Here is a 21,711-nt window from a genome sequence, read left to right as displayed (position 1 = left end):
TCTTTTATTTAATATTCAGCTGCTGCTCCTGGTTTTTGTGCTTCAACTGCGCTACGGCAGGGCTGTAAGCATGTCCTGTGTGATCCAACCACCCTCTGCCATCCCTACACTTCCTCCCAACACCTTATCCTGGTACCAAAAAGCAAAGCAAAACACAGGGATGGGCCAGGTGTGGCCAAAGCCCTGTTCCCTGCCCAGGCAGGCAGTGGCAAAGCAGCCCAGGGATGCAGGGAAGGATGCTGCTAGGACACATGGAGTCAGTATCCTGCCATCACTTAGTTTGAAGACTGCTGGTGGAGCACTGGGCTCAGTTACAATGGCAAAAAGGAAAATAGATGTGCAAGTCAGCCTTAAACTGACTGTATTTCAGCCCTTCATTTGGCAGTGAAATGAAACTGGGTTTGCTGCACAGGGGAGCACTACGGTGGGAGATCCTGCAGCCACAATGCACCAGTGAGGGCTCTTGACCAGCTAGCTGCCCAGCAAATACAGTGCTGTTGTGCAGGAATAGGGTGCTGCCCAGGCAGAGAAGTCAGTGAAGGATTCACCACCAAGAGAGCTCCGTGCCCAAAAACACCCTGAGGGAGGGGCCAGGAACACTGCTTGGCCATATCTGGTTCAGCTCCCAGCTTCAGGTTCTCCCATCCCAACATGGCAGAGCCATAGCAGGGCTGGAAGGAGGTGAGGAGGGATGGGAAAGGGGGCAGGTGAGGATGGCTGCTCACCTGCATGTCTGAGCGGGACAGAGAAGAGCAAGCAACAGCAACACCCGCAGCACCTTCCCCAGGCACAAGCTGAATTTGCTCCCTTGCAGGTGGGTGCTCAGAGGAAATTGTGCGTTTCCACATCACTGATGCATTCGTGCAGTGATCCTGGTTTTTGCACTATGTGCTCTTGGACAGGCTGCACCCTTGCTCCACAAAAGCAAGGGAAAGGGGCGGCCTGATGGGGCCGGGCGATTCCTCCCGTTCCACAGTCACGCTGCAAATGGGAGCGCTGCCAGGGCAGAGGTGTGCTTGGGATGTGCCGGGGATGCTCCCAACCCCGCCTCACGCCTGTTCTTTTGGGTGCTGGCAGCTCCCCACTGCCGAACAAGCCCGGGCAGCCCCAGGAAGCACGCGAACGGAGCAGCGGCGTGCACGCTTCTGGCAGACGGCGCTGGGATTTTGGCTGGATGCGGGTGAGGCACAGCAGTAAGAACGTGCCTGGCCTGGAACAGCACCGGAGATGAGCGTGTGACGGGGATGGCTTGCTGAAAAATATTTACCTCCTTTTCCACAGCCTGAGGTTACGTGGGGTGGGGAGGTGTAACAGGGAAAGGAAAGGTAGGAGGAGAAGGTGCATCCTGCCCCCAGTCCATCCATCCCCGGCCACATCCACAAGGCTCCACTACACTGAATTGGGGCCCGATTTTGCAGCTGGGGGAGGTGATAAGACAGGAAACGCTAAGCAGAAAAGTAGAGGAGGTCGGGGAAGGGGCATGGGAAGGCAGAGGCTGCTTTCAACCCCAAGGATTGGAGCCGGGAGAAGCTGGGTAGGAAGCAGGGAGCAGCACAGCCGCTTGCAGGAGGCTGGGAAGCAGTGAGAGGGTCACCAGGAACTTCGAGGTGATCCAAAGGAGGCTGCCAGGGTTTCCAGGATGTCTTTCCTTTCTGCTAGGATTAAAAGATACAAATGGAAACAAGCTGTTAGAGAGGAGAGTGCAGGGGGATATAAAAAAGACTGGTTTATCTGGAGAGATAAAATGCAGCTCAACGGGAACTGCTACACACTGAGGCTGGACACAGGAGTGAGGAGGGAGCACAAGAGCACACTGCAAGATGGCTTGGGGAGGGAGGCGGTGAGAGTGGAGCCTATGGGAAAGGATGGATGGTCTACCCCAGGGACAGGCGGCAGCGACAGCCAGCCGGCAGCAGGACAAGGAGAAACGGAGCTGTTTGCTCTGCTGCTCCTCCCGTCTCATCGGACATCACTGCTGGGATGATGCTGAGTCAAAGGGAATCCAGGACATGGTGGGTGCAGAGGGTTTCCAGTGATGTGCTGGGGAGAGGTGTCAGAGGCTGTGTGGGTTTGAGGGTGTTTGGGCATTAAAGCAAACAACGGAGGATGAGGAGGTCTTGGCAATGCAAATCCCAGCTCCTGCAGCACCAGCACTGAAGGGGGATGCAGAGGTTTATTCTGCTGATGCAATAAAATCTGGCTATGGGTGACCCTTTTAGGTAAACAAAGCAAACCAAATTAAAAACAAAACCAAAGAGAAACCAGCCTGTGGGTGTCCACAGCCCCTTGGGGTGAAGAAGAGCAGTAACCATCTAACATCCACAATCTGGTGGCTGCCCTGGGGAAAAACAATTATCTCAAACTATCTCGATAAGCACATTATGGGGATAGATGTTCAGAGCCCACAGCACTGCTTAAACCTCATTTTAACCCAAACAAGCATCGGAGGTGCCTAAATATGGGATTACTCCAGCCCTGTATCAGCAGGCAGGGCTGTGGGATGGATGCTCCTCCCTTGATGACCCTCCTTGAGGACCTTGATGGGGGGAAACGGAAAGAATAAATCACTTCACTGCAAGGTTCTGATGCAAACCGGCTGCCAGGGTGAAAGACCACTTCACTTAGTGCACCATGGGGCTTCGCACGCCTGTCTGAGCAAGGTACTGGCCATGGTGTCGTCTGGGATTCATACAGCTTTTTAAGCCCCAAGTAATTCAATACCACGCAGATGGACAAGTCACATAGCGGCTTTAGAGCAGGAACAGCAGAGGTTTGTACTGCGAGAGATTCACAGACCCGTGGAAAATTTAAAAACAAAGCAAAAATGAAGTATCTCTAAAACAAGGCTGTCACCTGCAGCAAGGGAGGGGGCGAGAGCCGCATGGCCTGGGTTCAGGGGCACATCCTGCTGCTGTGAATCAAAGGATATTTGGGGAAGCTGCTGGTTTGGGGGGGCAATAATACAAAATGACCCCCAACCACTACGAAAGTAGCCGGGTTATTGCCTACAACCGGGACATGTGGGAGCATGGGATTTATTTCCAAAAGCTCCAGCCCCGTTCTCCCATCAAGGGATGTCCACCTTGGACAGTGGGGCTTCCTCCGGTAGGCAAGGGCTAAAGAAAGGTCATCAAATTAATCAATTATTTATTAATCATCCAAACTGCATGAGTCATTTCAGCATCTTAGCCCTGCAGGAAGCACACTGGGGACTTTCCAGCCTTTGGGTTGGGAAGGGGCTCTCAAATTCCTGGTGCTCGCATCGCAAATGAATTCAACTGCCTTCCCCTGCCTCGTCCAGCCCCTCCAAGCCCCCCACTTTGTTGAGCATCAGAAGGGTTGAGATGAGCAGCACCTTTCATCCTGACCTGCCTTGTGTGCTGCATGAGAGGGGCTCTGGGCACCCCTGGGGGCACTCAGGGCCACAAGGGATTTACCTGGCATTGACCAGGGATGCAGGAAACCCCAGACCAGGCGTCGCCACTGCCAGCCAGGATCCAACCCAGAGACAAAACCACATGCAGATGTAAGATGCCTGTTTCAGTCCAGCTGCCAAGAAACCCTCCCTTCCCGGGTGTATTAACCCTCATCTTGATGCAGGAAAGGATGGTGAAGAGGCAAAGCCCTCAGCAACAGCACCAACTCAGATGGCAGGAGCAGTTTTATCAGTCTAATTAAATTCAGACTGATCAGTGACCATGCTCACATGGCTCAAAACCTTTCTGGAAACCAGTGGGGGTTTTGTTTGTTTGCTTTAAGTATCATAAAAGCACTGTATGCTTTTATTTGTGGCACCAAGGCACTAAAGAGATAAAAGATCTATAAATATCTGCTGGATGTTATAGATTTTAAAAGTTCCTCCCCGCATGCTTCTTTTCCCGTCAGCACCAGTGCAATGCAGACCAGGCAGCCCAGCCTCACGCCTGTTCCCATTTCGATTGGCATCCCAGCCTTCCTTTTGAAATCCCCTGCATCCCTCCAGCTGTTCGACATATTTCAGGCTCGAGTCTCCCCCCAGAAACTGCTTCTTTGGTTTCTCTTAAGCCCTCCCGTCTGGTTTTCATAACTGCAGAATGCAAAGGGGGACTTTTCCCAGGGTGTTATCAAGGCCCCAGGCCTGAATGCCCCTGGGATGGAAACCCAGACCTTCCTCACTGAAAACAGCCATGCCAATGGGTGAGAATGCACTGGGGAAGGAGAGGATGGGAAACACCAGATTAAGAAGAATTTAAAACCTCAAAATGCCAAAATCACCCTGAAAAGCTGCCAGGGAACCAGCTCACGTCGGTTTGATCAGCATTCCATCTGATCCGTGTCAGAGGCTGCAGCGTTTGCACTTCAGGGGGGTCTTTTTTTACCTTGACACAGGAGCATCAAAATATTTCCTAGAGCCCAGACGCCAACCCCATATTTCACAGTGACTCAAATATGCAAGAACCTGTCAGATACTGAGACAATTCAGAGTTTTCCCTTTGATCCATAGTAAGACAAAGCCCTGAAAACGGAGCTCCCCTGTGCTATGAGCTCCCGGTGAGGCCGCAGCTCTCTGGCTGGTGGGAAGCCTCTGGCTGCAGGACTCCCACTCCCCCTGCTCTGAGAAAGCAGCATTTTGATCAAATAAAGCATTTGCTCTGGGGGTTGGGGATTTTTGTTTTTGGCTTTTGGTCAGCAGCTGGTCAGCCTCTAATGAGCAAGCTGGGCTTTGATTTCCTGCCTGGGAAAGGGGGTGTAAAGGAAATGGGAGAGGATTGGGGTTAGAAATTTGACTCGCCAGCAATCCCGGCTGGGAGTTGCTCCCCTTTGTCCCTTGCCCAGGAAAATGTCCCAGAGGGAGGCACTGGCTTGGCTTGGGGACAAGCATAAGGGGCCACAAGGGAATTGCAGCAGTGTCCAGAGAAAGTGAAGCCCCGTGGTCCCAGCCTGCCCAAGAAAAGACAACACTTGCCCCTGCGCTGCCTTCCAAACCAGGCCCGCGCCATCTGGAGCATGCAGGATGAGACAGCAGTGGTTCCGTTGCTCCTCCTGTGCAATTCCCTAATCTCAGGGCAGAGCACCACTGCCAAGCTCCGGGTTACCTCTACCCCATGGGCACAGCAGCAGGAGAGGGGGTGATGGTCCTCTGCAGAATAAGCCCATCAATAAGCTCATCTGCTTCACCACTGTGTTTCCAGCTGGCTCTGCTGCCAGCTTGCCCTGGACAGAAAGTAGAGGGGAACCTGCAGCCAGCTCCCTGACATCGACATCCCTTTCCACAGGGCTCCTCTCCTTGTGTGTTCCTCTTAGGGCTTCAGCACTGACAACATCAAGCATCTCAAATGCAATCCCCACCAATACCCAGCACCTTATCCCAGGTGAATAAGGTTGGAGCTATCAGCAAGCCACAGCTGTGCTCCTCACATCCAGCCCAGGAGCAGGAGGGGCACCTTGTCATGCAATCATGCAATGCATCCAAGGGACGCCCTCACTGTGTTTAGATGTGGTGAAGGTCTCCCTTGTTCCTTACCACAGTAACTGTGGGTATTATCTCTTCCAAGCGACAGATACGGACAGACCTCACCTAGGACACTTGAGAAAAACTGGGCTCCTGGTTTCCCTAATGGCTGTCAGCAAATTTAGGCAGGAGGGCAAACAAAGAGCTGCTGTTCACTATTAGTGACCTCAAGGAAAGAGTTTTGTGTGTTTTGCTTTTACAAAGGCAGTGAGGGGGCAGTGAGGGGCCAACAGGGCTCTTGGGAATGGCAAACCTGGAAAGAAGCAGCCCAGTAAGCCTTGGAAAGGCTCTAGGTGTATCACTGGGAGCTGGGCTTGTGCCCAGGCTCAAGCAGGCTCTGGTCCTGGCCCAGCAAAAAGATCACCCCATCCTCTCTGCCTCACTTCCCCCGATGAAAGGCACACCATGATGTTCCACCCCAAACAAACACATGGTAAAAATGCCCTTGGCCAACCCAGACCCCAAGGTGTCCCCATCCCTACCCACCCTGCCAGGAGGACAGAGCTGCCCTGAGGTTACCTCTAGCACCAGTCTGTGCTGTGCCCTGTCCCAGGCGGCTGTCTGCAGGGACCACATCTGATTCACATCCTCTCACAGCTGAAAGTCATGTCTCAGGCACTTCAAAGGACAAGGCCTTATAGTCGAGGGGCTCCCTGACGGCAACCCCCCCCACTTCAGAGTCTGGGTGATGGCCGGGGGCAGCCGTTTTATCTCCTGAATGTTTTTTCCCTTTCCTATAAACAGGAGGAGCTGCTGGGAACATGTCTGGACCATCAGGGAAATGACGGGGTGGGAGGGAGTGGGTGTTAAATCTTCAAAAGCACTGCAGTGCCAGATCCTGGAAGAGCTGCTGAGAGCAGGGAACGTCACTGCTAGGGCAATGAGCACTAGGTGAGCACTTCTAACATTTTTCTTTAATGCACAATTGCAAAAAAAAGAAATAAAAGAATACTTCCAGCAACCTGAAAGATGAGCAGACCAAGCCTCTCAGCCCTGCAGCTCTGCACGTGGCAGAGATATACAGCTACACTGCCCCAAAGGTTAACCAGCCCCTGGGAACAGCATGGTGCACAGGACAGAACCAGGCCCCAACTGCTCCCCTGGCACACACAGCCAAATCCTGTGCTATCTCAGATGTCCCCATGGCCTGGGAATGAGCAAAATCTGGAACTAACACCTCCCAAATTGTCCTAGAAGCCCTCTGTGACCAAGTTAATTCCCGCCCCTTAAAGACGCCATTAATTAATCCAGAGTCCAAAAATAGCCCTGCAGGATTTCCTGCCTCGCTTTCCTCCCCTCCAACCGCACCACAAGGTAAGAGAAAGTAGAAGCTCGTAAAGCAGAATGAAGGGAAGATGCTCCACGAAGACCATGGTACCTCCCAGCATTATCTATCATCTCTCTTGTTTCATTTAGAGCAACCCTCATCCTTCCCCTGCCCTCACACAACCAAAGCACAGCTCATCTTTCCCATCCCACACATGGAACACACAGGCATAAGCCCTCCAACATACGCTGTGCTTCGTTAAATTCAGGTCACTAAGTAGCAGCAAAGCACCTGGGCAAGAGGGATGCAGGCAGACTGGCAGGGACCTCGTTTGCCCAGCTGCAGGAGCAGGTCCAGACACGGGAAAGCTGCAATGTGATGTATAACAACTCCACCTAGAGGGAAAAGGAATGGCCTGGCAAGACGGGCTTGGATCAAAAGCCTAGCTGTCCCCTCCCACCCCAGTTGCCAGTCACTGGTCTCACACACTAGATTCATGGCCATCTCATGAGTGACTCCCCGAGTCCTTCACTCACCTGAAGTTTCACTCCTCCCTGGCACTTCCTACAGCATGGACATCTCTGTGGATGGACCATATGGCTCAAAACTGGTAGGGAACTCAGAGCAAACATGTATCTTGTCACAGTCTACCTCTCAGTGCTCCAATACACCCAGTGCTAAAATCCCCTAAATCTGAGTTTGTTCTCTGCAACCACATGTTCTGGCTTTCTTTCATTTCTCTTTTTCTCAATAGTAGATCCATCTGCAGTTAGATTAACAAAAATAAGAGCTGGAAAGTGCCTCCTGTCTCATCCAGACCCTATGCCCATCCCTCAGGAAGGAAGGAAGGAGGGAAAGAAGGAAGGAAGGCAGAAAAGCCAAATGCCTGCTCAGCCTCTTTCAGGCCCTGCTCGCTTCAGCCCCATTGCCCTTCCAGTGGGACTCCAGCCCACAATTTGCCAGCTCTGGGCATAGGAATCAGCCACCATTTTATTTTTTGTCTCTGTAACCTTGGAAATCGGAGACCAAGGGAACATTGGCTTCTGCTTCTGTTTAACAACTGCCTCTTATCACTGCGCACACAGTGCAGCTCGGGCAGAAGATAAAGCATTTCCACCGTGATGGATAAGCAGAGATGAAGCCTGCCAAGTGGCTCACATGGCAATATTATCCTCTGTCTGCTCAGCAGCCCAGATTCAGGGTGTGCTTCTTCCCAGGCCCCATGTTTAGCTCCACCAGCAGCCGGCTGCCGAGGGACATGGCAAGGCTTTTCTGCCATGGCTCCACTGAGCCTTCAGCTGGGATGGCCACAGAGCTGGGACTCACGTACAACTGAATTGTGAGAGCTCCCTCCTGCCTAAAGCTTCTTTCCAAAGCCCTTCCTGACACCCATCCTGGCAGGGAGGCCACTCTGTCTTCAGGTTTCAGGTGACCTGATTGTTCAGGATGGACACTTGCCCATACCCAAACCTCGACTGCCCCAGCACAGAGGGCAGTTTTGTCCATCAAATGTATCTCCCAGCATCCATGGAAGGGGAGGACAAGAGATCAGGGCTGTATTTCCTTTGAGGAAGCATTAGTCCTGAATTTAATCAAGCTCATAGAGAGGTCTTAACCTTTGGGAAATACAGGAAGGTCCTCTTTAACCAGCCCAGTGATGGGACACTGGGTGAGACAGCATGTTTGCAGGGACAGTTGCTAGGAAAATGCAACCTTGGCACCACCAGCTTGTATTTGGTGGAAGAGGAAAAGGTAAAAGCTGTTATTTACTCACTAATCCATCCAGAGAAGATAGTTTATCGAATCCACAGTGTGCTCATTTTGTATGGGAAGGCTGGGGAGATCTGTCATTCGGAGCACTCTCTGCAGCTGATGAGAAATGTCCTTTTACCTGTAGGGACTGTAAATCTCTGGTTATCTGCAATGCACTTGTACCCACTGTGCGCAGGTTCAGGATACTTCGGGATCAAAAGTACTATTTGGGCTGTGTTCCCCATAATATCAGATCTGTTTTTGATCTGATCCCAACTCCAGTTTTTTGGGGTGACCTGATACTATTTTATTTCTTATAAACTAGTCACATCCAAAGGAGCATGACAGCGATAAGCACGTTCCTTGCTGGAGTCCCTTTTGCATGTTTTTTAAGCCCCAGCTTGGACTCTTTAAGTTGCAAGATTTGAGTATTAATGTTTCTGTTCACCTCAGGTGGAGACTTTCTCCACCTAAAAGATAGTGTTTCTGGGCCATGGACAGGAGAGACAAGAAAACCTGAAGACACTGAACTCATACTTCTTCCAGCCTCCATGGATAGTGTGCTAGGGCTGCCTCTGCCAGGGGCAGCCTCTGCTTCCCTCCGAAAGCAAGGGGGCTGTGACACATCTGTGGTTCCTAACACTTCCCCTTCCCCTGCAGTTAAATGATCTTTAGCTTCTTGTCTAAAGATGGTATAACTATTTCCAGCAAGGTACATGTGGTCCAGATGCACTTTTTTCATAACTCCACTAATGCTATCACAAACCCCAAATAAGTACCATTTCCCAGGTCCCAGGTGGCCATCTGGATGGTGGCAGAGCATTTCCAAAGACTACCAGGTCTTTATTTAGAGTTTGAATACATGTTCAGTTTCTCATTATCCATCCACAGGCAATATTTCGGGAGACACAGCAGCATTCTTCTTTCCTCTGGCAGACAGATGGGGATTAAGCAGGCGCTGGGTCCTCTGCAAAATCTGGGTGCCCGGAGCTGCTTTATGCAGCAATTCTGCAGAGATTTTCCATGCTTGGGATTTATTGGTGGCTGGATACAGCCTGCCCTACTAGGGGCTAAAAAGAATCAAAGACACTGGTCCCTAGGTATACCCAGCCCCAGGCGTCTGTTTCCAAAACAGAATGTAAACAATTTTATTGTGTCAAGGATTTATTCGTGCTTACTGCCTTGTGTCATACAGCCAAAGGAAAGGAGAGCGTTTTTTCTCTCCTCATAAAGCAGGGTGTGTTTTAGACCCAGACATTTATATCAAGCAAGTGCATGGCTCCCTTCCCATCTTTCTGACTGTCCCACGGTCACGAATTTGCAATTTCCCTGACTCCTGATCGCCTTGTTCCAGTGCTGGCAAATTTGGAGCAGTCAGAGGATATCACTCTGCTGGGTTGTTTTTTTTTTCTGCTGCAACAAAATACACTGCAGTGGAACCAGCAAAGAGGAGATGGACACATCCATGACACAAGTGGAAATCTGTTATTGCAACTTTCCCCTTGCTCTTCACTAACTAAATCCTGGCCTTGGAAGTACTGGAGAGATTTATCTGTTGGCTGCTGTGAATCCTCACTGGCCCTAATTGCTTGACCTTTAAAAAGCCACCGGATGGGACTTGGGGCTGTGTCAAGGAGATGTGAGAGCTCATCAGCGGCCACGTGTCTCTCACCAAGCTTTCAGTAGCAAGCAAAGCCTGTTCTTCATGAGTGGAAAGCCTCAGGAGCCTTTGCAAATCTGGTTTCCTCTTGATGGATACCCTAATCCAGTCCTTCCCCACTGGCCATCTCTCTTTTAAAAGCCTGTAAGAGCACTGCCATCTCCTTCCAATGTGGTTAGAATCAGAGAAAAAACTTAAAACGTAGCTCATAGGGAGGGGGTGGCTGAAAACCAGCTGGCCCAGTCCTGCCCTGCCTATGTGGTCGGCTCAGGTTTTGCCAGAGGGTTTTGGATAGGCCCTAACAAGGGGTAAAGAGCAAATCTTTGTGAGAGGTGAATCCCCTCACAACATCAGCCCTTCTCTATGTCTCTGGGCTCCCGAAATGGATGAGGGCTTCAGCAGCACTGACAGATGCACTGTTCAGTTTAAACCCCTCCAGTGGGGCAGGTTTCTTTGCTCTCAGCTTGCAAATGCAGTTGAAGAGGGTCTGTTCCCACCCCTGGCCAATTCACCTTTCCCTCAGAAAGTTTCTCCATCCAGGTCATTTCCCTGATCCAGTTTAGACTTCTGCTGCTACAAAATCCATGTGCAGAATGGTTGCTGTCCTCAAGCCAAGCTGAAGTCAGTATCTGTGGTGATAAATAGGACAGAACTAGTTTCCAGGGCTAAAAAAAAAAAAAAAATAATGGAAGGGCAAGAGGTTTAACCAAACCAACAGATTTTCCCTGCAATGTTACGCTCCAGCAGAGGAGAAGCTCTGGAGGTCAGAAGCTGAGATACCAGCATCAAGGATAGCACTGTATAGCTATTAAGTACCATGAGCCAGATGTACCTTCTGGGTCAGGATGTCTCTACACGGCCAATTGCTGGAAACTGTGAGGATGTACCTGGATAAGGCTTGTCCAAACCCCACTGTACTCCCCTAGCAGGTCCAGGACCTCTGCTTTAAGCGTCACTGGGGAGAGCTGGGCTGACCCCATGTGGTCATGGCCTTGTTATGGCATGATTTTGTTTTTAAAAAGCCTTGACTATCCATAGATACTTAGGCAAATGCAAAATCTACTTCACATCTGTAAAATCTTTCCATCAAGGAAAAGACACCATGGAAGGAATTAAGCTATATCACCATCTGCCATTTTTCACACAGTGGAAAATGTGTCCTCACCCCCAGTTTCCCTGTTTAACCAGCTGAAGTAGCGCTTCCCCGTTTCTTTTCATGCACGGAAACAAGACATGGTGTTCATTTTTCAGCATGAATGGGATCATCCCAGTTCTCTTCATCCTTCAAAACAAAAGAAATGAGAAAAGGGACAGGAGGGGAAAGCTCACACCCAGTTTGTGCCTCTCCTTTGCAGTGAAAGGTTAACAGTCGCAGTGATTCACCCAGGCAGCCCTCAACCCTGACTCCACTGGACAAACTTGGGGTGAGCACTACCCCCAGATTTTGGGTGTGCCTGAGCCCAGGGAGGCTGGCGTGTGTCATCTGGTCACTCTAGGCCTGCAGAATTGAAAACTAAGTCATGATGTTGATTGTTTCCAGGGTAACAGAGAGTGAATCATTCTGAGGGTAAAGTAACAGGGGGAAGAAACATGGAAAATGAAAATCATGTCTCAGAAGCACATTGTATAATTATCTTGTGCAGCAGGCCTCCAGCTCCATGCTACATCTGAGCCTTGACCTCAGCTATTTATGAAACAGTTTCTCAAGGTGATCTCAAAGTTAGGTTTTTGTTGTTGTCGATTTAATTGAAAAGTAAGAAACCCCCTCAGTCAGGTCCCCTGCCAGCCTTGGAGGCTGAACAAAGCTCATTCCATCCCAGGACAGCAAGTCTTCTCCAAGGGGAGTGACAGAGCCTCCAAAAACAATCTCCCAGAGATGAAAAGTATCAAAGGGAAGGATTATTTCTTTATAAAAGCTGCTGCCACCTGCAATTCCTCAGGAGAATGAGGAACCTTTGTATAATCCTTTCATCTGAGCCATCCCTCCACAGGTGCCCATGAGCCTGTCCTGAGATCTGGCCAGCTCTGGATTCAAGACACCAAACAGCTTCCCAGAGGCACTCCGGAGGCCAAACCCCAGTGACAACGCAGGAACAGCCAGCAATTACAGTGCCAGCTACCAGTGATCTGCTGCTTCTGAGAAGCCTTGTATCACCCTCACTGACCTCATGTGGCTGGGCCTCAGTTTTACCCTTTCCCCCAGAATAAAGTCCTGCAGTCAGTCAAAACAAATACCACAATCTTCAGTCGTAGGCTGAAAAAGAGCTGTAAAGAGAAAGAATGGAATGACCCACGAGAGCAACCCTGTACGGCTCTGCAACCAGCACGGCTCCCCACATCCCATTCAAATCACTCCCTGTGCTGAGGGCCCCTGCCCTCCCTTCGCCCCTGGGAGATGCTCGTTCAGGGGTGCGGGGTGTACTTTCAGACATCAAAACCCTGCCAGGACAAACACTTCCATGCCCCTGAGGTGGAGCGAGGGCGGGCAGGCGCACCGCACATAGCAACCCCACCATCTTGCCGCCCTCTCCAGGCCTGAAGCGCTACGCGTGTGGGCGGGATCTCCCTCACGGAGGGGGCGTGGCCACACCGCCCACCGCCCAATCCGCGCGCGGGGGCGGGGCTGTTCCCGGAGGTCGCAGGGCCGGGGCGGGGGTGGCCCCGAGTTCCGGGCGCGCGGGGCTGGGGCGGGGCCGGCGGGCGGTGATTGGCTGCGCGCTGGCGTGCGTGAGTGCCCGCCCGTCTCCGCCCCCCTGCCACGTCCGTGCGGCGCCTGCGGCGCAGCCGGTGCGGGCGGCACTTGGCGCCGCGGCCTCGTGCTTGGGTGAGTGTGTGGGGGGGGTGGTGCGCGCCGCCTGAGGGGCTGTGGGGAGGGCGCCGGCTCCTTGGTACCCCCGTGAGGGGCGGCCTCTTTGGGGACCTCCCGGAGGGGCTGGAAAGGGCGGCAGGGCGCTCTGTCGCCCCGAGGGGCTGTGTATAAGGGGTGGGCCTGCGCGGACACCCCTTCCCCGGAGGGGCAGTGTGTGAGGTGAGGAGAACCCCCCGAGGGGTAGTGTGTGAGGTGAAGGGGACCGCTCCAAGGGGCTGCTGCAGCTGAAGGGAGCTGTGTGGACCCCCCGGGGAGTCACGCAAGGGGTGATGTGGAGCTCTCCCTCTCCCCTTTCCCCGAAGGCGCTGCTTCAGGTGAGGACCCCACCGAGGGCACGTGCGGGGCTGTTTCTTGCCCCTCGGGGCAGGGCCCGCAGCTGGGGAGCAGCAGAGTTCCGGCCGGCCGCACACTGGCTCCTCGGGGGTGGGTCTCCCTCGGGCAGGCAGCTTCTCTTGGGACCCCGGGCTCCTTCCCCGCCGCCTTCGCGGGACACAGCGGAAGGAGAAAGGTCGGCTGAGAGGGGCCGGAGGTTCCATGTGCGCTTGCACAGCCCCGTCCCGCTCCCGACACGTTGTGGGAAGTCCAGGATGCCCTGGAGAGGTTTCAGATGCGCACCAGGGCCAGCACACGGTTTCCTGGAGGAGAAACTGGCAACGCGTCGAAACAGGCCAGAGCTCTTCTTCCTTGCTGCACCTTGAACCCTTTTCTTTAATTAGTCAATGCATTTTTATTGAGCAAGTCATATCCCTGACTCCAGAAGATGCATGAAGCTTCATCCTGCTCCAGCTGTGATGGATGTAGTTTGAAAAATAACTTTTAGTTTGTCGCTAACTACTTGAAGAGCATCAAAAAATTTATTTCCTTCATGTGCTTTTATACTGTTTTGTGTGCTTGGTATTCTGTAACCTTGAGCTGAAATTAATTAGATTCTAGTCTGTACAGTACAGAACATTGTCGTGAATACTAGGAAGGCTTTGTAACGGGACAGGGTAACAGCAAGGTTAGAATAATTGAGATCTAGGAACAGAGATACAGAATGTGTGGTTGGAATGAGGTGGACTTCACTTTTGCTAAGCACTGACATAATGAATACACTAGTGATGGGCTTGCAGTCTTCTGCACACATTGGTGTGATCTGATCACTGAAGCTCTGGACTGGGACTCAAAGACCTGGATTTTTGCTTCTTGCTCTCCCAGCTATGGAAGTGTTTCTCTTTGCACTTCATTTCCCCCACTGTTTTGTTTTGAAAATTCATATGGAATTCATATTGCTGTTGAAATGCTATAACAACTTTGGTTTTTTACTTTTATATGCAAGATTGAGGTGAGAAGGGGGATTTAAAGGCCAGCATATATCAGCAGGTGGCATAGAAAAAAGATTTTTGTGGGTTTTTTTGTTTTAAAGAAGTTGAGTTTCCAGAACCACCTTCTATTTTGAGGCTTGCATGCTGCAGTTAGGCTGAGATGCTTCATAGCTGACATCTGATGTACTTTTTTTGGCAGCTTAACAGGGGCTGAAAGATGTCTTATTTTGAAGGGCATTAATCCCAAATAAATTTTTTTCTTCTTCATGTTTATTTGGCCTGTCCACTGGTGTGCCACTACCACAACTTTATGGTGCAGCTAAGTTAATATGGAGATGCAGAAAGAACTTGGCCTCAGGAGAGGTTCCTTGATACGCTCTGCTCATAGTAGATGCTACAGGTGTCAAAGTAAGAATTATTTTCCTATATCTGGCAGTTAGGAAAACATATTCTTTTTCTTCCTTTTATCCTTAATTCTGGATAATGCGCAATCCCCAGTCTCTCTTTAGTCATTACCAGGTGTCTCACTGTCACCTTGGCACCATGTGTTTTACCTGTTAGTGAACACTGAGGTGCTGCACTTAACAGCTGAGGTGGCATTGGACAGAGCAAACTGGCTTACATAAGGAGTGCAGTATGGGCTGTGAGCGTGTGCAGGCTGTTGTATTATCTGTGTTTTCATACATGTGTTGTAGTGCCTCTTGGCTGAGACACTAAACATTTGTGTGATGAGACTGGTTCGAAAAAGTGTGCTATTGCTAACGCCAGCTTTAAATGGAACACTAATGCCAAGGATCCCCTCTATATCGGTAGCCAGTATGTTAGGGAGGGTTATTGAGAGGATGAGATGCTTTCCTTTTCAGATGGCCACAGAGGTTAAATATCCCAGGCAATGTCTTATCTATTTGTTGGGGCTTTTTTCCAAGAGAAAAAACTTCCCGGATGCACACAGAAGTGCTACGTGTCAACTTTAGATAATATGTGTGGCGTCAGTGTGTGTGCTGTTTAACCCATTAACCTAGTCCAGTGGAAGTTGAGGAGCTTCAGTTGCAGATAAAATGAGCAGCAATTTGTTCACCTTTCTTTACATTCCTGAGGAACATCCCGTGGCATGATATAACCTGGGGAAATTACTTATTTAGAGATCAAAACAAGAGCTAACCAAACTGCCGCTTACCCATGTGCATTCTGTTCCAGACCACCCGCTGCAGCCATGATGCCTGTTGCAACCATGATGCTTGATGACACCCCGATGTTTGACCCAAACATTTTGCATGAACTCGACTGGAGTGAGAACACGACGACATTTTCTCCTGCTATTTCTCCTTTAGATCCAGGAGATGGCTTGGTTTTAAGACCACTTTGCACGGCTGATTTAAATCGAGGTAGAATCCTGTTTAATGATCACCACAAAGGAAAGCTGGGTGCTGAACTAGATACTGTGTATTTCTGTGTGATCCCACACTAGGTTAGGATTGCTCATTTTATATGACCGGGTTATTTTTATCAGTAAGGAATTTGAGCACTTGGCACCATGGATTGGTGTGGTGTTGGGTGACCCTCAAAATTGGTTTTACTGTTTTAACCTCAAAATCATCAAAATTCAAGTAATTTTCCAAATAATCCACACCTTCCTATTCACCACAGCTTTAGAGAGAGCGTATGGTTGGTTGTACTGTTCCCTTCAATAGAAAAGTAATGGAAACCAGCATTATTCTTGGTGCATGAAGACTTCTTCAGTTCTATAACTTGGACAAAAAGGTTGTTCTGAAGAAACAGCTTAATATCACAGAATTCCAGGCTTATATATATCTTGCTTGAACATGTGCATCTTCTGCACTCAGGCTGCAGTTTGCTGCTGATCTTTCAGCGTTGCACAAGGCGGAAGTTTGATTTTAAGATTACAGTCTAGTTCTGTAATATATGGAGCACAGGCTTTTACGTACAACTGAGTTGGATGGTGCCATAGGGATGTTAACTCTCCAAACAGCCATGTTGGGTTGCTCCGTGCTGTTTGGAGCTAATTGTGTGTCTCTTGTTTCTCACTGAGGGTTGTTCCTCACCTTTCTTTTATAACAGGCTTTTTTAAGGTTCTGGGTCAGCTGACTGAAACTGGAGTTGCAAGCCCAGAGCAGTTTATCAGTGAGTATATCATTATTTCTTGGCATTTCCATAGAGGTTGCTGGGAGCCAAAGGATGGTGATGCTGACAGCAAATCTACTTGGGTGTGAGGCTTCCAATTGCTTGATGCCAGAGGGAATATTAACTCAGTTCCCCCAAGGCACCTGGTGTGGAATCCAGTTGCAGCTATCCTGAAGGATAGCTTCTTCACTGCGGCACGCCTAAATTGTATACCTGCTTTTGAGGCTGAGCTTTAGGAGGGGCTGCTGGGTGATGACTTGTCTTGGCTGAATTACTGAAGCACTAGTAGTGAGGCAGAGGCTTTGCCTCTGATTGTAGCTCAACAGCATCCTGAGCTCACTTCACTGGTTCAACCAAAATGTAAAATAGCCTAGAGGAGGTGCTGCCACCTTTGTCATAGTGCCTCTAAGAGACAGAGATGCTGGGGAAGGAGGGATCTCTTGGCAGCTGAGGAAAAGTTATTTAATTTTCCTGGTTCTGTCTCTGGGCTAATCTGACTCTGTGGCTTTTGGGTTCTGGGGTGTTGGGTGCATTATCTTCATGATCCTGAACTTTGCAGTGATGAGTGTTCAGAACCTGTCGCAAGTGTCAGACTTCACAGCAGTTTAATCTGAGATTAATAGTGACTGTTGTGCTGTCTGTCTGCTCCCACAGAAACCTTTGAGCACATGAAGAGATCTGGAGATTACTACGTTACTGTCGTAGAAGATACAAATCTTGGACAGATTGTTGCTACAGCAACGCTGGTTATAGAACATAAATTCACTCACTCCTGTGCAAAGGTATCTTCTCTCGCTGCAGCTTTAAAGAGAGGGAAAAGATCCTGTCCCTGACTCTGTGTGTGTTATTTTTATGGTGTCACTGTGTGATGTAGTATCTTCTGCATTTTAAAAGTATTTCCCATTCTTGGCTGCTCAGATAAATAGTAAGGGAAAGCTTTGGCTTTTCTTAAGGAGAAAGAGCAGTTGGATGGCTGTCCCATTCTCCCTCCCAGTGAGCTTTTGAACTAGTCAGACATGGTTCTGATGGAGCAGATGGCTGAAGATCTTGCTGCTGCAGAGGGAGTCCCAGCTAGATGTGTGAAAACAGGGAGCTAGAGATACAAATCTCTTGGCAGGGAAAGGCTGTGGTGGGGCTGCTGCTCCTGCTGGGTGCTGGAAGGGGCACTATAAATGTGCTGATCGCTGGAGGAGTGGTGTCTAAACAGCAGAAAATCCAAGTGTGAAGCATAAGCAGAAAGGAAACTAACACAACAGTGCTCTGTTCAACTAACGTTTGCCTGTATTTTCACAGAGAGGAAGGATAGAAGATGTCGTAGTAAGCGGGGAGTGCAGAGGAAAGCAGCTTGGTAAACTGTAAGTATTTTCCCACTGTTGCCCTTCAGCAGCAGCAGCAGGCAGCAAGCCCTCAGCCTGCTGCTTTCTGTCCCTGATGGGAACCAGCAGCTAAGCTGGCTCATCAGGCCTTGGAGGGTGAGCTGGAGCTTGGCTCTGCAGCTAAAGCTGCGGGGCAGATCCTCCTCAGGCAGGCATGTGACAAGAATTTAGCCAGAAGGTATCACCAGCTGAGGTTCTTCAAACAGAAGCATAAAGTTGTCTGCAAGATGCTGGTACTTAGGTCTGTTTGTTTCTTGGGATACTGACTGTCCTGTGCAGTGAAGGCAAATGCAGAGTGCTGCAAAGCTTTAGTATTGTAGGTCTGATAACTTTAATCAATCCGGTGTTCCAGGCCAGCTTCATTGAACTGTTGGTTTTCTTTCTTTTTCAGATTAACGTCCACCCTCACATTGCTAAGTAAGAGACTGAACTGTTACAAAATCACGCTTGAGTGTCTGCCAAAAAATGTGGATTTCTATAAGAAGTTTGGCTATTCGGTATCTGAAGAAAACTACATGTTTCAGCGGTTCTTTAACTAAGAACTTCGAGGGTTTGGGTTTTAGGTTTGGTTGGTTTTTGGTTTTTTTCCATAAAGACTCTTGGTGGAGGAGCTTATGCTACAAACATTCTCTTTGTGGAAAATTTACAGAGTTATTGCTGCAAATGTAACAATCCCTATAAATACTGATCATCAAATGTGTAAATCCTGGGGGGAAAAAATATACTGACATTTTAGAAGGGTCCTCTGGGTTAGGAAATAAGCGCTTAGAACTAATTTTTACTACTGTTCAGTCTAAGTGAAGCTTTTGTTCTCGCTGAGTTACAAAGGACTCTTGTTAAAGGGGTGGTTTTTAACCAAAGGTATATATTTTTATGTCAAATTTTTTCTTGCATTGTATTTTTCTAAAGGTTTGCGATTCTTTTCTCAATAGCAAAGTACAGCTCAGGGGACTGTTCTGCTGCCTGTACTTCACAGAAGGATGATGTAGCTTGCTTGAGTAGGGACAGTGCTTCTCTTGGGCAGAATGAGTGATACAGAACAGGCCTTAATGCTGTTCTTGCCACGGAACCTCACTGAAGTGCTGATGATGTGTTGGTGCATCTCAAGTTTTATAGGCACTATTTTCCAAAACCGAATTTGTTACTGTTTGTGCGGGTAGGGGAGAATCCCTATGGGCTAAGCTAAACCTGATGTGCTGTGTTTAAAAATGGCTGGGTACGTCTTGCTGCAGGGGTCCTGCACTTTAGCTGATAACTTTGTTTTCAGGATAATTTTCTTTTCTGACAAACCCAACCACAACGTGTGGTTTGGAATGGGGCAAAGGTAACTGGGAAACTGGAATGTCTGGCAGAGAAAACACCCCATCTTCAGTGGGGCTCCTAGGACTCAATGGGAATGTGATTTGCATTGGGCAGGAGTGTGTTCAACTTTGTACTCAAGCTTCCCAGGGCTGTGGGGCTGTGGTTGTGCGGGCAACTGCTTATGCTTATGGCATAGCAAGCCAGCAGGGAAACCCCCACCCCAGCCTGAGGGACTTGTGCTGCTTTGGAGCATCCCTCTTGCTAAGAGATTGGATAAATCGTGTTAGCACTTTTGCCACCAATGGCAAGCAAATAATGTACAAAGCCCTGGTCTGAACAGTGGGGTTTTGTGTGGAGAGAGTGACAAATCCTGTATCAATGAATAGGGCATTATGAACACACGAAGGTTCGTACAGAGCAGCCAGTCGTGTTTGTGAACAGTGAGGCTTGACAAAATGGTCGTTCTTTGTGGTGTGGAGAGGTACTTTAAGCTGTGGTGGGGTTCTGTTTAACGTTCCTGATGGTACTCCACTCAATGTAGTGTTTCCTTGGTGATGTCTGGTTTATTTATTGATTTTTATTTTGGTTGTTTTTTTTTTTTTTTTTAATCTTTAAGCTGAATAAATGAAGACTGCCAAATGTGTCTGGCTTTCATACTGCTGTATGGTGTGCAGAGAATGTGTGTACCTACTGGCTACCACCAGCTGCAAATAACCTTTGTTTTCCCTTTCCCTGTGCTGAAAAGATGACTTTTAGAGACTCTACACTATTTTTCAGCAAGTGTCTGATGCACGTTTTCAGCTTTGCAAGTGTTCAAAGGACAATTCTCTGCTTGTTCTAGGGGTGAAGACTTTGCCTGCAGGCACAAACCCCAGGCAGGAGTTTCTAACCCACTTTCCCCTCAGCAGACCAGCAGCTCCGCATTTTCTTTGGGTTATTCTCCCCCCCCTGGAGACAGCAGGGATGCTCCCTGTAGAACATGGAAGTGGCTTGGGTCCTGACTCTGCACTAATTGTATTAAATCAACTACTGCTTTATGCTGGCCCAAATGACTGAGGTGGATTTTCTTGCCTTTCACAGTTCTAATTAATTCTGAATTTCCACTAATTTAAAGTGTTTGAATTCAGTGATACCTATACCATGGACATAGCTCCACGCCCTCATTAAGAGTTAATGAAAAGATTAATACAAGAAGCAGGTGATTGTGGTCCCTGCTTAGATCAGTGTAAAACAAATTAATTGGGCTGAAAGCTTGGGTTTGTAGCTGCATAACAATGCTGCTGCTGGGCAGGATCCAGCTCTTCAGCATCCCAGCAACTGCTGAAGAGCTCTTTGTTCCACAGCAGAGGTGCCATCCCCATCCCTACGGCACAGCACTTACAGCAACTTGGTGTTGAGAGAGGAGCTGTCAGGAATTCCGCTGGACTCCTGGACAGCCGTTTACATGGAGAAAGGGGTATGGGTATGAGTTGCACTAAAGCTCTGGAAACATTAGTTAGGCACGAAAGACCCTGCCAGCCCTGGTAAAACAGGAACAGCACAAGCTGCAGGCAGATGCTGTAGAGCTGACAGTACCCAGAGTGGAAGTCCAGACCACCCAGCACATTGCTATGTACTTTAGATGAGCATGGTTCACAGGAAGCAGGAAAATGTCACAAATAACAGCTTTAAACAGCAACAGGTAGTATTAAAATACATTATGTGTCTCCTAAACTGCAGAAGCCCTGTTGATTTACCTAGAGTACCACTGGCTCAAGAGGAAAGAGCAAGACCACCCCAGGAATAAAGGAACTTTGTTAAAGGCTCTTGTCAGAAATCAGCCATAACGTAACTACTACCAGTTCCTCCAGAGGTGTAACTTCACCCAAACCAACCCCCAAAGAGGAGGTAACAGCTCTCCTCCTGCCCTGAGGAAGAGCCCCAGCTCCTTGACTCTGCTTCCCTAAAGCTGGAAAAGGGAACTTCAGCCCCTTACCATACAGCTGTGGATCCCCAGAGCTGTGGGTGCTGCAGCATTGTGTGTGAATCTGGGGATAATAATTTCAACCTCAACTGATGGTCTAAGGCCACAGTGAGACACCCCACTGCCAGCTACCAGCACCTTTGGTGTGATTGGAATACCTACTAGCAGAGAGCTACATGAGACCCACAGCCAGAGGTTTTAAGAAAAAGACTTAATAATAGGTAAAAGGAAAACTAATCAGAATCCCTCAGGATCCGAGAGGCTGTTATCTGCACAATGGCTGTAGAAGGCAGCCGTAGGGAGAAATGGCTTGAAAAAAGATAGATTGGCGGAAAATCCTTAGTCATGAAGCGTGTTGGTTTGTGAAACGGTCTCCCCAGGGAAGCAGCAGGACCCCAGTGAGGTAACAGAACCAGACTACACATGAACAAGCCTCTCTGGCAGGGGAGAGACAGATGAATCACCAGCACTCTTCCATCTGTGCTTCATCACTACCCTTCCCAAGGGAGCTAAAACAGCCATAAAAATGCAAAGAGCTGGTTCCCATCCTCATAGCTGGCATCATTTGGTGAGCTGTGCAAAGAC

The 21,711-nt window shown here is 49.3% G+C and overlaps 1 protein-coding gene across 1 annotated transcript; it reads left to right on the top strand.

Annotated features, from left to right (window-relative positions):
* The first annotated feature begins 12,944 nt into the window (after positions 1-12,944).
* GNPNAT1 (glucosamine-phosphate N-acetyltransferase 1) lies at positions 12,945-19,806 on the top strand. Its single transcript, XM_080617931.1, has 6 exons — positions 12,945-12,994; positions 15,541-15,728; positions 16,423-16,485; positions 17,140-17,267; positions 17,779-17,840; positions 18,253-19,806. The coding sequence occupies exons 2-6, from the start codon at positions 15,557-15,559 to the stop codon at positions 18,398-18,400; spliced, it is 573 nt and encodes a 190-aa protein (XP_080474057.1). The 5' UTR covers positions 12,945-12,994; positions 15,541-15,556; the 3' UTR covers positions 18,401-19,806.
* Positions 19,807-21,711: the final 1,905 nt, after the last annotated feature.

The sequence above is a fragment of the Psittacula echo genome (assembly GCF_963264785.1).
Source record: "Psittacula echo genome assembly, chromosome: 5".
Classification (NCBI taxonomy): domain Eukaryota; kingdom Metazoa; phylum Chordata; class Aves; order Psittaciformes; family Psittacidae; genus Psittacula; species Psittacula echo.
Note: the sequence above shows the minus strand (reverse complement) of the source record. Positions and strands in the feature narration are given on the sequence as shown.

Excerpts from the sequence above, each read along its gene's own strand:
- GNPNAT1 (XM_080617931.1), top strand. The coding sequence starts at position 15,557 with ATGATGCCTGTTGCAACCATGATGCTTGATGACACCCCGATGTTTGAC. Across the intron at positions 16,486-17,139 it reads AAGCCCAGAGCAGTTTATCA|AAACCTTTGAGCACATGAAG; the intron begins GTGAGTATATCA and ends CTGCTCCCACAG. Across the intron at positions 17,841-18,252 it reads GGAAAGCAGCTTGGTAAACT|ATTAACGTCCACCCTCACAT; the intron begins GTAAGTATTTTC and ends TTTCTTTTTCAG.